At 39.0% G+C, this 15,723-nt stretch overlaps 2 protein-coding genes across 5 annotated transcripts in view; both read left to right on the top strand.

Annotated features, from left to right (window-relative positions):
- The first annotated feature begins 2,904 nt into the window (after nucleotides 1-2,904).
- Nucleotides 2,905-11,371, top strand: tmem154 (transmembrane protein 154). 4 transcript variants are annotated; one of them, XM_071923383.2, is made up of 9 exons: nucleotides 2,905-3,075; nucleotides 4,105-4,200; nucleotides 4,367-4,420; nucleotides 4,767-4,823; nucleotides 5,139-5,309; nucleotides 5,583-5,634; nucleotides 7,739-7,815; nucleotides 8,195-8,237; nucleotides 9,618-11,371. In XM_071923383.2, exons 1-8 carry the CDS (start codon nucleotides 2,982-2,984, stop codon nucleotides 8,224-8,226), a joined length of 633 nt encoding a protein of 210 aa, XP_071779484.2. In that variant the 5' UTR covers nucleotides 2,905-2,981; the 3' UTR covers nucleotides 8,227-8,237; nucleotides 9,618-11,371. The 4 variants fall into 4 exon arrangements, with proteins under 4 accessions (XP_071779484.2, XP_071779483.2, XP_071779486.2 ...); XM_071923382.2 differs by having other exon boundaries at nucleotides 4,349-4,420; XM_071923385.2 differs by lacking the exon at nucleotides 4,767-4,823 and having other exon boundaries at nucleotides 2,907-3,075.
- A 2,819-nt stretch (nucleotides 11,372-14,190) lies between these two features.
- fbxw7 (F-box and WD repeat domain containing 7) overlaps nucleotides 14,191-15,723 on the top strand; it is a 147,944-nt gene continuing 146,411 nt past the window's right edge. Inside the window, exon 1 of the mRNA XM_071923391.2 lies at nucleotides 14,191-14,687. The gene's annotated coding sequence lies outside the window, so the exon portion shown is untranslated. The remainder of the gene's footprint in view (nucleotides 14,688-15,723) is intronic.

The raw sequence follows: 15,723 nt of genomic DNA, 5'->3' as shown, positions 1-15,723 counted from the left end.
GAGTGAGAGTGAGTTGCTATGGTGACGCTCTGTGTCTGTCGCTCTGAAACTTTCTCAAGATTCCCAATAATAGGTTTTTAGGTTAGTATGCCTATGCAAAATCATGAATGTAAGCACCTCAATGCTGAAATCTAGTAATATAACATAGGTTAGGTGGTGTAGAAATGCAGGAAATTTTATTTTTTTCTGACCCCCAAACCAATTGTGTATCTTACACCCCCCCCAAAGGGTGGCAAATAGAACAATCTTAGAATTATTTTTGTTAAATTGGATTAAATTGTGGGACATCCAGCTCTTAATATCTGAAAGGCAATCCTTGAGGCTATTGAGGCTGTTTTTTGGGTGCATAAGTCTGTGTGTCATCTACATAACGGTGAAAACAAATATTATGTTTATGGATGATGTCCCCAGCATATAAATGAAGAATAATTGAGGGCCTATTGTCGAATGCCATATTTCAGGTGAGCTGTGGAAGAAAATTAAGTACCCAACACAACAGAGAAAGTTCTATTCAAAAGGTAACTGTGTCAGTGGCTCCATACAATTTTATATCTTGGTTAGCTGTGTCAAAAGCTCAAAAGAGTCAAAATAGAATAGTCACTTTCATCAGCAGCAAGGAGGCCGTCATTAGCGACCCTCTCTCTCTGTGCTGTGGAGGGCTCTAAAAGTTGACTGAAATTTTTCAAAAATGCTGTTTCTATTCATCAATGAAATCACCTGAGAGGTTTAAAAACGGTCAGGATAATTTTCAAGGAGCAAGATGAAGATTTCATGTGTGAAATTATGTCTACTACAAGGTTCTCAAGGTTAATATGTGCAAAACCCCTAAAAGATGCAGGGCAACACTAAGGGAGGCGGACACAAAACAAGAATCTGGCACCTAATATTCTCCACCCTAATATGCCAGAAACTCCTCACTCCTTTCTGGGGAAGTTTTTGGAAATTAGATCAGAGAAGTATGCCACCCTTGCATCCTTGGCTATTTTCTGATACCTTGACATATTATCTTTTAGAATGTCCAAATTAATTGGTAATTTATTGGTTTGCCAATTGCGTTTGGCTTTTCTACATTGTCTCCTTACTGCTTGCATGTACTCAGTCAGGGCAGGGCTTTAGGTTTAGCCTTTCTTTAAAAGGAGCTATAGTGTCTTAAATGGCCAATCAAGTTTTCTTAAAATCATCAATATGTTCCTCAGCAGGCTGCCGTAGCAGGCAGTGAAATGAAATCAGCCAATATGAGTAGTCTGTCATAGACAGGCATTATAATGGAAAAACATATTTTGGTTTTGGTTTTCATAGAGCCAAAAGTATTTGAACATATTAAGATTATACTTATTAAAGTCATCAATTGATGTTGTTGTTTAACGACTTCTAGAGTCCTCTGCTCTTCAGCTTTCACCAGGCTCTTGCTGTCTTATTTCCAGGCTTTCTTTCCAGAAAATGTAGTTCTGTAACCATTCAGCTGTGGAATTTTTTACTTAACTAAACTCATTGTATTTTAAAGTATATGGTAACCCGGGCTATCCAGGAGAGACTGTGTGGCAGCTTTGGGTCAAAGAGTCATAGTCAAATCCCTCTCTAGCTGCAGCTGGATGGGAGGTCTAGCTTGCTAGGTTAAACCCGGACTAGGTTGAATTTCTGTGCTAAAGAAAGCATCCTGAGAGAAAAGGATTTGAGATGAGTAGATAAATCAGTAGACAAATAAGTAGATAATAATAATAATAATAATAATAATAGTAATAATAATGAAACATGACAGTATTTGAATATCACATAAAATAAAAAAAAACTGTAACTGTGTCTTTGTCATAGTCTTTGTCATAGTCTTTATCATGTGTCTTTGTCACATGATAATCAAATGATCAAACAGTAACAAAGATTCGTTTCTTGTAACATTTATGTCGAGCTTAGCAAGAGCAAGGACAAATAAGGTTGATTTTAACATAATATGATATAAAGTTTGCCCCCTGGGGGTTTCTTCAGACGTTTTACACTTTGTATTATATTAACAAAGTTGTAGACTGTTATGATTTAATTATCTTCTAAATTACCATCTGCATGCTTCTTGTGTACACATAATATTGATATTCAAATGATGTTTATTTGAAGAGAGAATGGACATCGTTCTTAAGGGAGCTGTGTTTCCCCGGGTTATGTAACCTTAAGCCTTAATATTGCTCATCAGTGACTCACACAACAATTGCCTAACCCTCTTTTGTCAGCAGTTCCAAGAACCGATTTCCAGTATTTGAACAATGTGTGACATATTGTATTTTGATAACATTTTCAGTATGTCATATGGCAAATACTCAGAGTTCATAGAAATGATTTAGCCCTCGCTTCATGTTGAAACCTGCCACAACCATGGCTGTGCTTTACAGGATTGCTAGATGATGGGGGAGATAATAGATTCTTTTAAAAGCAGGCCAACAGCCATCGCCCATGGATAATCATGACAATAGAACTGTGAAATCATTGATCAGTATTTTAGCAGAAAGACTGAATTATTGTCCCGAATAAGTTCATGTCAAGTAAGAGATTATCCAACAACTAGACAACCAGTTTACAGCCTCAGATTCTGCGTCCTTCATGAACAAAGTTATTTTAGGCGTTCAGACTCTTCCTGATAAACAATTTTCAAAAGATACACCCTACAGCTGGCTCTCACTGAGTACAAGCAAATGTTTTTCCTTCCTCTAAGTTTGTTCAGCTTTCCCCCCAGTCTGTAAGGCTGCATACCTAACCAGGAGGAATGTGATTCTACTGCAGCCGAGGAGCTGCCAGGCTTGTGGCTACAAGCACACAGTTGATTGCATCACATCCGAGAGAGATATCTGCCTGAGTCTGTGGGTGTGTGTCTGTGGTGCTTTTTTTTTTTTTTCTTCTCTCTCTTTTTTTTTTTTACGTGTAGGTGAGGCGACGCCAGAGCAGGAAGTATGATGCCGTGACAGTAGAGAAGGAAGCAGGCACACAATGGCACTATGTCTGCCTGTAGGCCCGGTAACATGAGAGGCTCCTGGGAGATGACCCCTCTGCTGCTGCTGCTGCTGCTGCTGACCAGCCTGGCTGGGACAGGTAGGAACGGCAACCTTAGTTTCCTACTAACTGAATCTGCAGCAGCACTCTCAACGTCCCTCTCTCCTCCCTGCTGTGTCTTTTGTGTTTCACTCATTCTGCCTCACTTGATGATGACGAGTGTAACATTTGTGGTTGAATGTTTAAAGAAATGAGTGGTGATTATTCATATTGAGCAAATGTATATGACTGTTGATATTTTGCTAATAACAACATAAAAGCAAGACTTTCAGAGCCTAAGTACTCTTGAGAAATGTTTTCCTGTATGGTTACGTCTTTCCTCAGTCAACGGTCCAGAGGTGGAAAGTAACCAAGTGCGTTTACTCAAGTACTGTACTTAAGTACACTTGTGCATTTTACTGTTAATACCTTTTTCATTATGGTATTGCTACTTTTACTTAAGTAAAGGATTTGAGGGTTTTTTTTCCGCCACTGGGTTTTTCAAAGCTGTGTCAAATTTAGGAACTATATCTCTCCTACACCTCTAATGAATCTATTTGCTAAGCAAGGTTGTTTAAAGATAATCTGTTCAACCACAACCTTTTTTATAGTGTTTTTGAATTTAAGTTTTAAATAAGGTTAGTTACAGTATATACAAGTCTCAAAAAGTTAAATGTTGGCATTCTTGTTTCATCTTAAATGTACTATCTTTTCTTAAGCAAGGGAAATGTTTTCTCGCAAAGTGAAAACTTTTACTACATGACAAAGCACTGGTGGTAAAAATATTGCACAACTTACTAAATATCTCCGCCTACACTGTTCTGTCTATGTATTAGCTAATTTTTGCGACCGTTATGATTTTTGCAACAACAGCTTGCAATCATGTAGCCACACGGAAGTCAAAGTTCCTGTATGGTCTTTTATTTTTTATCTGTGGCTTAGTAATAGGGTTCGTTTTTTCCCCCCTGTAGATGTCTTGCTGGGAAATGGGCATATTACAGTTGCAAGTGTTTTGCTGTAGAGATGACTATCTACTTCAATGATATGAAAGCGGCATGATATAAAGTAGTGCTGGGTGTTGAATTGCAGTGTTGTGCCAATTTGACAATGAAGGGGAAGGTGAGGAAACGGAGACAAACGGTGAGCCGCAAGAATCAGCCGCTACGACTGACACACCGGCCTCAGGTGAGACTTTATTGTCAGTCAACTCTGTCAGCCTCTGTTCCCCCAATCTGGGGAGACTAGTTTACAGCATGACTTGTCAATTCAGGACTCAGTAATTATGCTTGTGGTCATTTTGTGGCATAATGACTACATGCTTCTGGCCCTCTAGTGTCTCCATCTTTTCAAGATTCCACTTTACCACCAGACCCTTCCCCCTCACAAATGAGCCCTTCATCTTCAGGTGAGTCCACATCAGCAGTCGTTCTACATGGTGCTGTTCTTGGATCAAGCTTGTTACACCCTCCACCCTCCACCCCCCACCCTTTACACTCCACCCTCCACCCTTCACCCTTCACCCCTCACCCTCCACCCCCCACCCTTGTTAAAGAACCATCAGCAGACATTTCAATGTTCAGTTGATCAATGTTCAATATCCTCATACGGTATGACATTAGCTTTCCTGGCACCATGAAGTGGAGAGCAACAATACCTGTGGCATCACTCAGTACTTTAAACCTCATTTCACATTTAGCAAGGTTTTAGTACAAATTGCTAATGATTTCTCTTACTGTTGCTATTGTTTTCAGTTGAAGAAGGCTCTGCTGAGGAAAATATAAATATCAGCATCAACTATGGAGTTCAGGGTATGTCAGACCAACTATGGCCTAACATACCGCCACAGCATTCATTTGTGCTTAGATAATTGTAATAATCAATATTTTTATGCATTGCTGATCATCAGGCTAACTAACTGAGGGGTAATAGTTGCATTACCCTGGGCTGTAGTCTGTGGCTTCTGATACAAATAGAGAATTATTTATATTTTTATTTGCAGACCAACATATAGAAACGCAGCAAGACACGCTCATTATACAAGCGACTACATTATCAGCCTCTGAATGAAGCCTAATTGGACTGATGACTGATTCTGTGCTTTGCTCTGGCTGACCCTCTTGCAGCTGCTCCAGAGGACAGCAGCGCTGTGAGTGCTGAGCCAACCGAACCATCGGACGAGACATTGACTCCCACCATCATTCTGATCCCTGTGGTGCTGGTGGTCATAATAATTGGCATGGTAGTAGGCGGTATTGTGGTCAACCGCAGGTGGAACCAAAAAATGAGCAATGCAGGTATGTCCATCACAACACGAAACCCTTTAACATGATGAATCTCTTCATTTCTGTCATATGGAGATAGCTTTGAAAGAACTTAAGCTATCAGCTACCTTCAGTTGATGACAGAGCAAACCTTTTATTTTAGTTAAAGCAATATCAACACCTGTTAATGATCTATAACTTAATCATTAATTATTATTATAATTATTTTTCTGGTAGAGTAAATGCTGATTGATATGTGCCATTTTATCAGATAATAGAAGATGAAAATCCTCTCTCTTGTCACAGATCGTAGAAAAGATTCATATTTGGATGAGGGCAGCGCAGAGAAGGTGCCAATGTAAGTACTGAGAATAAGATATAATATATCTTTTAACATTTTTTTTTTTATATTTTTCTACTGCTGCTAATTTGAAGGACTACTAGCTACCATGCAAAATCTTTCATTTTGAAAAGAAATTCCTCCCCTTAATATTTCCTGTTTGAAAAGTGTGTATGTGCAAGTGAAGTGTGGGTTCATGTTTGCATACTTATTACACTTCACTTTCTCTTAAAAACAGCATCTTAAAAACTGCATTTATTAGCATCTTTTTATTTTATTTATGGTTTCTTGATCCCTTGACAAAGTGCTAACAACTTCTGCCTTCATTATCCCAACAACTGAAACATTGTTGGACTAATAATAGCACTTTGACTTCATGATAAACCAGATGGGCCTCTTAAACCTCTGAGCTGTCTTTGTAAGGCCGAAACCCATGAGAGGACAGGAGCGACCTCTGTGGCATATTCACAGTACTACAACCAAATTACTACTAACCAAATTGACACTGCCCTCTGAGTCGGCATAGCAATGTTTATAATGTATGTGGCATAGAAAGTAACCTGTAGAAATAGACTCAAATATTCTGTGTGGACACAATGCCCAACAGGTGATTTTTTTGGATAGTGTTCAGCTTTCTGAATGGCCTGCAGATGAAGTTTTGTGTTCTTGCTCATATTGATTGTTCTTACATTTTTTTCTAACCAAACACTCTCATCACTAACTGATCCTAATGCACTAACACTGGTCATCCAACCACAGTGCATGAATCATATGCAAAGTTAAAGGTAAAGAATTTTCTAAAATCAGTTTGTTGGGTTTTTTTTTGTGTCATCATAAAACACTACACACATGTATCTATGGTGTGAAGCCAGAGGTGGGGACTTGAGTCTGACTCGGGTCCCAGTTTTAATTGCTTGAGACATGACTTGGGTTCTGATGACTTGGGACTTGACTTTGACTTGTACTTTGATGACTTGAAAAGGTTTCTAAAGTCTTGACAAAAGATCTTGTGTTTGTGTAAATTACTTAGATTGAAAGTGATGAGATTTGTTCCAGCAGATGACTGAATTTTAATTCTGTTTTCTGAATTTGTATGGAATGATTGAATTTATTGAAGATGAAACTGATCATAGAAATCAAACTCATGATGCTCTTACCAAGTTTTTATCCTATTAAAACCATATTGCATTGAAAAGTCCTAGATATTTTGTTTTCTTTAAGATATTAAATTGATACTGGACTCTTGATTTGTTCTGACTTGACTTGCTGTTCTATATTTAGACTTGAGACTTGACATTAATGACATAGACTTGACTTGGTAATCTACATTTAGACTTGGGACTTGACTTGAGACTGACTTGGGACTCGAGCGAAGGCGATTTGGTCACACCTCTGTGTGAAGCTAATAAACCGTTTGGTATTTCCCATGTGAGCAGGTAGCATTATTAGCATGAAAACAAGTATCAAAGTAAATCAAGTTTAATTTACCTGAATGTCTGTCTGAAATGGCTCTGAGGAAAAATAAAGGGAAAATTACAAAACAGACTGGAGCATCAGCTGCAAATGAAGAAAAGCAGCACAGCATTCTGGGTAGAGCTTCCCAAACTTTTTCATATTAATGCCCTCCAAATACATACATAAATGACCATGAGCCCCTGTTTGATAAGGTTTTCTCTGAGGTACCCTCATCTGAGAAAGGTTTTGTTGTTAGATATGATTTAGTATAGAAATATATAACTGATTATACAGTAGGTGTAGTCCAGAGAGTGAAACCTCTGATCAAAACAGCCATTCTTATACAGGTTTTCATTGCACTAACTTGTGAAATTACAGTGAAATCTGGGGGAATTCCTGGAACCCCCTCAGTGACCCCTTGTAGTCCCTGGACCCCACTTTGGAAACCACAAGGCCTAGCCTAATGCACCTTTTCTTCTGGAAACAGAAGACCATGCAGTCTCTTCTTATGTCCGATGGGAAGATCTCAAAAAATCACACTGGATTTTAATTCGATTGGAGTATCAATAAAATTCAGTTCAGTTGGAAGAGATTTGGTGTGTTAGCCTATATCTGTGTCCTGTTTGATTTCCTAAACAGGACAGTAACATCACTTTGTGCCTTCCAGGCCCATGTTTGAGGAGGACGTGCCCTCTGTGTTGGAGCTAGAGATGGAAGAATTGGACCAATGGATGAGCAAAGACGGTGGGTTTCTATAAAAAACGTATAGAAAAAAATGTGAGGAAATAAGGAGATGTGCTCCAAATATTTGACTTGTCAAATTAGGTTTTCTTGGTTTTTGAAAGGTAAGATGAGTTGGGGGAATTGATCCAGCAGATGTCACTATTGCACTAATTGTTAAAGACATTCTAACCTCTAACATACAGCAAGCAACAAAACAAAACTGTCTGATGTCAGTCGGTTTACCAGATAATCCGTTTGGTGAATATATTTCTTAGTTCCATATTGTTTGTGGAAAATGACTTTGTAGCCTGTCTATGATGTGGATGATGACAGTTTGTGGTTGGGGTTAAAATGTGTATTAATCCCATATGTTGTCTGTTTGTCGGTTTGTTTGTTCTAGGTGGAGCTGCAGTGGACTCTAAACATACATAATTATATTTATGGTGAGCATGCTTCTACACTTGTTATTACATTTTTGTCCACTGTGTGATTATATCCGGAACACATTCAATTCCTTGTAATTCACCCCTCATGATCACAGAGCTGCATTTCTAAATGTCAGCCTTAAAAGGAATCTGTGAGTATTTCTTTCACTTTCTGTGGTATTTCGGCAGATGATTTCTCTGGTGTTTCATTTTTAATTCTAAAGTGTACTGCCACCATTAAGTAAGATAAACATTGTTTTTGGATAGTAAATCAGATGTCTGAGGAGTCCTAAATGATTCTGAAATATACATATTTTCTCTCCTGTTTTTGTGTAAGCTTTCAGAGTTTGTGTGGCAATGCTGCGGGATAAGACAAAACACTGACTGCGTCACAGCCAGTAGAAGAGCATTGGCACATTTTCATTAAGCAAGGGGAAAGGCCCAGTGACTTGTTTCTGCAGGTGTTAATGCTACCAACTTCTACTGAACGAACTCAGCATAAATCATCATCACACATACGTTAAAATAAGTATTCATGTAGTTATGATATACTCAGGCATTACAAATGACCTATTACATACAGATTTGTTACATAATGAAGCCAATGCAGATCAACAATTTGCCTTGGGTAATAACTAGTCTTTCCCAACCCCCCCTTTTTTTTTTCTTCATTTGTTGTGATGCACCAGCCGGCTTTAGAATAGCTGTGACTGATGAACTGTGACCCTTTACTCATTACACATGGTAATGTTTTAAAGCACAAACACTCCTAACATCTGTTAGTGATTACGACAGGCATGCATGGAAGTGTGGCGCAACTTAGCTGGGGACGGTCTCCTCTCTTGCAGGCCTGGGAGGGCGGGGTCAAGGTCCACTCCGCTCACTGTTGACCAACGTCATTCACACACTGCTTTTTCCCAGGATTTTATTTGCAAAGCTGTGCAAGGGTGAGAGGCTACTTCCAGTCAACGGGGAGGTTCTCTGTAGACACAAAGTTACGAAAGAGAACTCGGAACAGAAGTAAATATTATGTTACTGATGTTGCTCCTGTGTTTTGTCCTCTACATGCAGCAGCTGTACCTTTTAGACCGGCTTAATTCCAGAGCCACTTGGCCTATGTACAATAAGACACAGTAGTTAAAACACTTGACTGTAAACTCCACTACTTTCATCCTGACAGTTTACATGTCAACAGAGCTCAGAGATTATAATTCCTCTGACTGTTTTTGCAGTGACAGAAATGGTCTGAAGTATCTGGCCTCTCTCTCTCTCTCTCTCTCTTTCTCTCTCTCTCTCTCTCTCTCTCTCTCTCTCTCTCTCTGACGGTCTGTTCTGCACCCTAAAGATGAAAAGTTACGGACACTGTCACCTTTCTCTCCCATGGTTCCTTTCCTGCAGGTGACAAAGGACGTTCCCCCTGCATGCGAGGACACACGGTGACCCAGAGGCACTGCAACACATACTAGCCAACTCCGAAATTCTGACCATTCGTCAACATTCCCACAACATTACTGCAACGTTATGGACCGCAGGGACTACTTTGTTTGCCAGGAAACAACATTACAACAAGTGCTTAAAAGGAAATACAGACATTATTTTCCTTTTCAATATAAAAAAAAAAGAAACAGCAGCAAGAACAAAGAATGTCAAAGTTAATGTTTTTTTAGAATGCAGCATCATAAAACTCTTGGCAGTTATTCCTCCGTCAAGGCTTTTATGGAAAGCAGTGTGCAACAATTGGACTTGAGGCCCATTCACATCTAGAACGCTAACTCTAAAAATAACTATACACTATAACGATCAAGCATTCACACTACAATGACATCGTTTTATTTGGGTCTAAATTGATTGGTTGAAAATGTTTTAACGTAATCTCACTCTGAGACCGAGCCAAAAATGAAGTTATAATTATCGTTTTGGATGTTTTTATAGTTATTGTTGTGTGAACACAGAAATTCTATTTGCGTGGAACAATTTAAATCTTTTCATAGTTATAGTTAACTTTATAGTTATTCTAGATGTGAATGGGCCTTTAAACTAGTTGAGTACTGGTACTGTTGTTTTCTTATAATGATAATGAATGGCTGTTGCATTGCCATCAACTCAGTATTGTGCCTTTCAGTTATTGTTTCATTCATGCTTTGGCTGTTTTTAGTGCCTTTTGTATTCAACTGTCAAACAGTAATGAACTATGCCGGGTGAATGTATTTTCTTTGTCTTTAGAAATCAGTCTGAGAAAAAAGGATTAAGCATAACTCTAAAAAAAAACACACTGCATGTGCTATAGCTTGTAGCCACCAACTTTCCTCACATTATCTGTTGCATATATCCTTGGTTTGCAGTCTGTGGCCAGAGTAAAGCCCACACTTGGGCCAATACCTCTCTACAGCACAATCCCATCATAGATATGATTGCACATCAAATGTTTCTGCTGGTGGCTTCTCTTCTTCACATCATTGTCGTTTTGTTGTGCTGCACTGTGCGGCAGGGTTTAGTAGGGAAACATCCTGTTGATAGGCATGCATGACAAACAGAGACGGGCACTCCTTTCATGACTGTGCATGCATGATATAGCTGGTTAGTATTTAATGGAGAAAGTATTTTTATTCAGCAATTGTTTGAAATCTTGGAGTGTGAAATCAGTATTCTTATTCTAGTATTTGAGTCTCTTGATACATCATTATTATACATCACAGCTTTCTAAAAAACGATTATTTTATTAGTGCAAAGGACCTAATAAGATTTTCATCATCTCATCATAGATTAGAACTCTCTGATTGAATATATTGTTGGATATTATGGTTTTAGCCTATGAGAGTTGACTCGAAACAGTCATTACACTGATCTAAATGTAAGCTTCCAAGAGTGACAGTCAGTATTTTGCAGTATCTTGCACTGTAAATATGAGAACACATTTTTCAAAAATAAAAAATATTTTTTAAGAAAAGCCTTTTGTAAACAATTTCATATTAAGTTCATTTTTACTTATAATGATAGGTGTGAAATTCAGCATTGCTGGTAAACTGAGCCTGTATCAGATGAAGCTTTCCCAGGATTTTGATGAAATTGTAAAAGATGTTTGTGAAATTTTAAATGGTGTTAGATATGTATAATCATGTCATTAATTCTAAATAAATTGGCTTATGACTGCATATTTGATTTACTTTACTTTTGTGTAGTTATAAAATGACATGGTAGGTAGCTGCAGTTGTCAACATAGCATAATATTGCTGCAATTTTTTGCGCACTGCTTTTTGCCAATGTAAATGTACAAATTGTACAAGCTCGAATCAATAAGTTGCTTTTGAAGTGATTTTTAAATGTATCATATTAAAAAAACATATAAATTTGAATATAACTCAGCAACGTTTAAGTGTGGTACATCTCTCTGACAAGTGTGTCTGTGCATGTACACCCTCTGCTTGTCTTTCATGCATATGGGTGCAAGCTACAGCTGAGATGTCTGTCTCTACCCGACCATGTTACAGGTCTAAAAGGGCAAAAATAAAAGCTAATCAGCAAACTGAAATTACAGTTAAAATCCACAACTATTATGCTACAGAAAATGCAGCACGTATTTCCAGTGACCTGTCAAAACAACATGAGTGTGTAGCCAAAATTGAGTGTATTTATTTACCAATTCACATTACGTCATGTAAATGCATCAATATCACAACATAATTGTTTTCCCCACATCTGCCATATTGCACCAACCCCACAATTAATTTTTCTAGATTTCATCTTTGCAAATTTATCAATGACTGATGATAATGGTTGATAAAGAAAAATAGTCACGATTGTTCATAATATGCTTCTTTACCTCTTGAGTATTTTTCACCAATATCACTACATTCCAAGGGATTCTCTACATTGTTGGCCACGGGTGCCAGGCGCCCACGGCACCCATTCAAATTCCGCTTATGTGTCTAGTACTGTAAATCTACTGATGAGCCTGTCCCCCTTTTTCTCTTTGAGCTCCGTATGTCTGATGGACACTCATTGAAAGGTAATGGAATTCATATCAGGGGAGGTTCTGGGGGAGCAAGGACAGACAATCCATGCAGACCAATGAATACAAATGAGAAATGAGTCTCTCACCCTCTCTTTCCCTCCCTTTCACTCTCTCTCTCTCTCTCTCTCTCTCTCATTAGATTTCCAGACAGCAATGCTGTAACTGCACAAAGTCTGGATATCACTACTTTCTATAGCCGGTCAGAGGCACTGCTAACAAAACATTAACATCTTGATATTAAGTGATGTCTCAAAGCTTTTCATTAGCACCTCAGGGGTTACTTGTTTTCTGCAGCACCATTTATGCTGTAAGCCCACAACTATAGAAATAGTATTGCCTTATTGACCTTGTACAGATAAATCAATTCAAGTTGATACTGTATCTCCACACTTACACTGACTGCTTAAATACAGCTTTTCAAATAGATGCACTATGGCTTACTGCTGACTGTTGTACGTATGGGCAATGTCACATGCAAACAGAGTTGTTCACACAGTGCCACTGGCTTGCATTTGTATAAAACAGCAATGATTCCCTCCAAACGTGACTGTGACAAATAATATATAATGGATAATGTATAGATACATGCTTAATAAAATACAAAGGGGCTTGGATTAGACTGAGAGAGATGAGCCTATAACATGAGACACTGTCAGTTGACTACCACCTGACAATTGGCAAAGGATTCCTGTACCAGACATATGTTTAATACCTTATGTGTATTGACAAAGATTGATTACATTCATGTCTGAATAGAGGTTCTGTCACTATGAATCAGTATGTGATGTATTCCTCTGGACAACACATTCTCATTGTCATATTTCCAGAGTCCTGTCTCTCTGAATTTATACAGCTTTGTAAATCTATGGATGACTGTATCCATGTCAGGCACTGTTGCTGTCACACTTTATCAGCTCCATTTCACAGCCATGCCAACAGCCTGTTTGTTTGCCTTCAACAGCTGTGATGTTATGGACGACCCCTCACTCCAACATCTCTTCATCTGCCTGTTGCTATCATTACATTTGATCATGCTAGGGCAATCTTTGAGTGGAAAACACAGTGTACAGCAGGGAATGGATGTGTGTGTGTGTGTGTGTGTGTGTGTGTGTGTGTGTGTGTGTGTGTGTTTAAAAGAGACATACTACACAGTTTTGAGCCTGGTCCTTTACAGAGTCGTGACCTGCAAGTAAGACCCTGTGAAACCTCCCTCTGCCTCTTTCAGATTGCTCCTTGCACCAGTTGGACAGTGTGGTATATCATGCTTGATGAGCAACATGTCATGTGCTTTCACACAGTGACGCCTATTGATGTGAATTGTAAAAGTGTATTGAAGTGTAAAAGACAAATTAACACAAACAGCAAAAAGGCTAATATGTTTTACTTTCTATATAGGGAGCACATAGAAAGGTTTCAAATAAATACAATACATTTTTGAGGGTATTTAGCAACAATGTGTGGATATTTTCAGTTTATCTGTCGGCCTAGAATAAAATCTTCTTTTGTTTTCACTAAGAGGTATGCTTTTTAGCTTTCGTTGACCAAATGCCAGTTTCAATTCCATGCTTCTCAGAATCACATTTTTAGTGCTTAGTGATATCTCAGGGTTTCAGACTCTCCCTGGAGGATTAAGATACAGGGCATGAAAATGACCATAAGACAAACCATGGCTGGCACTCACTTGAGCAGTACAGCCTGATCCATGATAGCTAGTCCTCTGCCAATGAATAAATGAGGCTGAACATGCTGGAAAGAATTAGCTAGGCCTATGTTAATCTAATGCTGCACAATTTATGACGCCCCCCCCTCAATATACATAGTCGCACAGACTGTCTCTTTCCCATGGGCTCTCCCCTCTCACTCAGGCAGTATATGACATCACATTCGAGCGCCCAACAGCAAACAAAAAATATGTCATCATCATATTGCGACACCTATTATCTCCAGTCGGTGGAGAGACAGGAGACGAACAAACCTGGCGGTTGTTGAGGTGGCTATGACAGGCAAATCATTCATAACAGATACGCTATTTGGTCTTAATTGATGTATTTTACCTATTGTAATGGTCGGAGGCCAACATATGTTGCCCAGTGAAGGAATTGTGTTAAATGGCCGACTAACACAGTCGTCAACTTGACAGAGCAACTAACGTTAGCGTTGTTTCACTAGCTAGCTAACGCCACATATTTGTAGCTAACATTACGCGAAAGAGCAACTTGGCTAGCTAGTTGATTGCCTTGGAGGGGCTGCTAGTTAGCTAGTCTTGCTAACGTGCTAGCTTCTGTTAGATAGCTGTTAATACTACTATTGGTGGGAAATCTAAACGAAGAAGCTGGGACCTCGTCGGAGCCGCTAGCGTTAGCTTCATCAAGCTTCGAAGGAGATCTCCTTTTGGACACGGCAAAAAAAGGAATCGCCGGCGAAGCTCATTGCCTTTTCATCTCTACATTTCTAAGGTAAGGAAAGTGTACGATCATACAACGTTAGATTACCACTCTGAAATGTTGCAATATTGGACGGATGGAAGAGGGCCGGGAATAGCTAGCATTGGCTAGCTAACGTTTGCTACAGCTCGTTAGCTAGCTAAAGTTAGCATAGCTAACGTTAGCCAACTTAACGTACTACTTTTGGTGGCTAGCTTGTTGGCTAATGTTAGCGATCTAAGATAAGTTTAAGGTGGCAATTTCAACCCAGTGTAGTTGTTCGCAATGCACGGTAATGGTAGGGACATACAATCAACACAATCTGAAGGGGCTGTTAAGTTTCCATAGCTCGTCTCGCTCGTTTGCTGACTGTCTTGAAACTAATTCTGCACGAACTGAGCTAATGGATGTTATGAGTGCGAGGAGTTGAATCCGCGTGCAACACGTTATATATGCGGGCAGCACATAAATTCCGATTATGTTGCTATTCGTCAGATTGCACCGAAAGTACATTTAAGTGCAATTTACCAATTGATTTATCTGATATTCCGTTTGATGGGCAGCTGTCCCATATGCCTCCCCTCTATTAAAAAGAGAATGTAGCGTAAACCTCTCACCTTTCGACACAGTTACAAGTTGTTGTACTTTGATTTTAGAGCTTGATGTCAATTTATTTTGTTTCACAAACGTGGTTGTTGATATTGCCTTTATGTAACGTTAAGTGCAGATGTGGCAGGGAGGCATATTCCCACGAGGGGCAGGATTTCATGGGACACTGACAACCATTACTCTTTGTAGGTTGTTGATGAGAGTGATTTGCAATTAATTTTGGCTGCATGTTTGCAAACGCTGCAAGATTCGTATATTCATATTGCTACTATTTTGCACAGCACAATAGCTTATCACAGACTGCTTGAAGGCTTATGTGACTAGCAGTTGTTCACTCAGAGAAGGTAGTTGTTGTCTACAAGCTTCAGGATTGGACTTGGCAGTTTGTGGACTGGATACAGTTAGCCTGTGTGTACATTTGCCCATTTTAGGTAAAGCAACTCTTTGCAACTATGCCTGA

Source organism: Centroberyx gerrardi, chromosome 3 (assembly GCF_048128805.1).
Source record: "Centroberyx gerrardi isolate f3 chromosome 3, fCenGer3.hap1.cur.20231027, whole genome shotgun sequence".
In the NCBI taxonomy this organism is placed as follows: Eukaryota; Metazoa; Chordata; class Actinopteri; order Beryciformes; family Berycidae; genus Centroberyx; species Centroberyx gerrardi.
The sequence above is the reverse complement of the archived record's forward strand: the minus strand, read 5'-3'. Positions and strand labels throughout refer to the sequence as shown.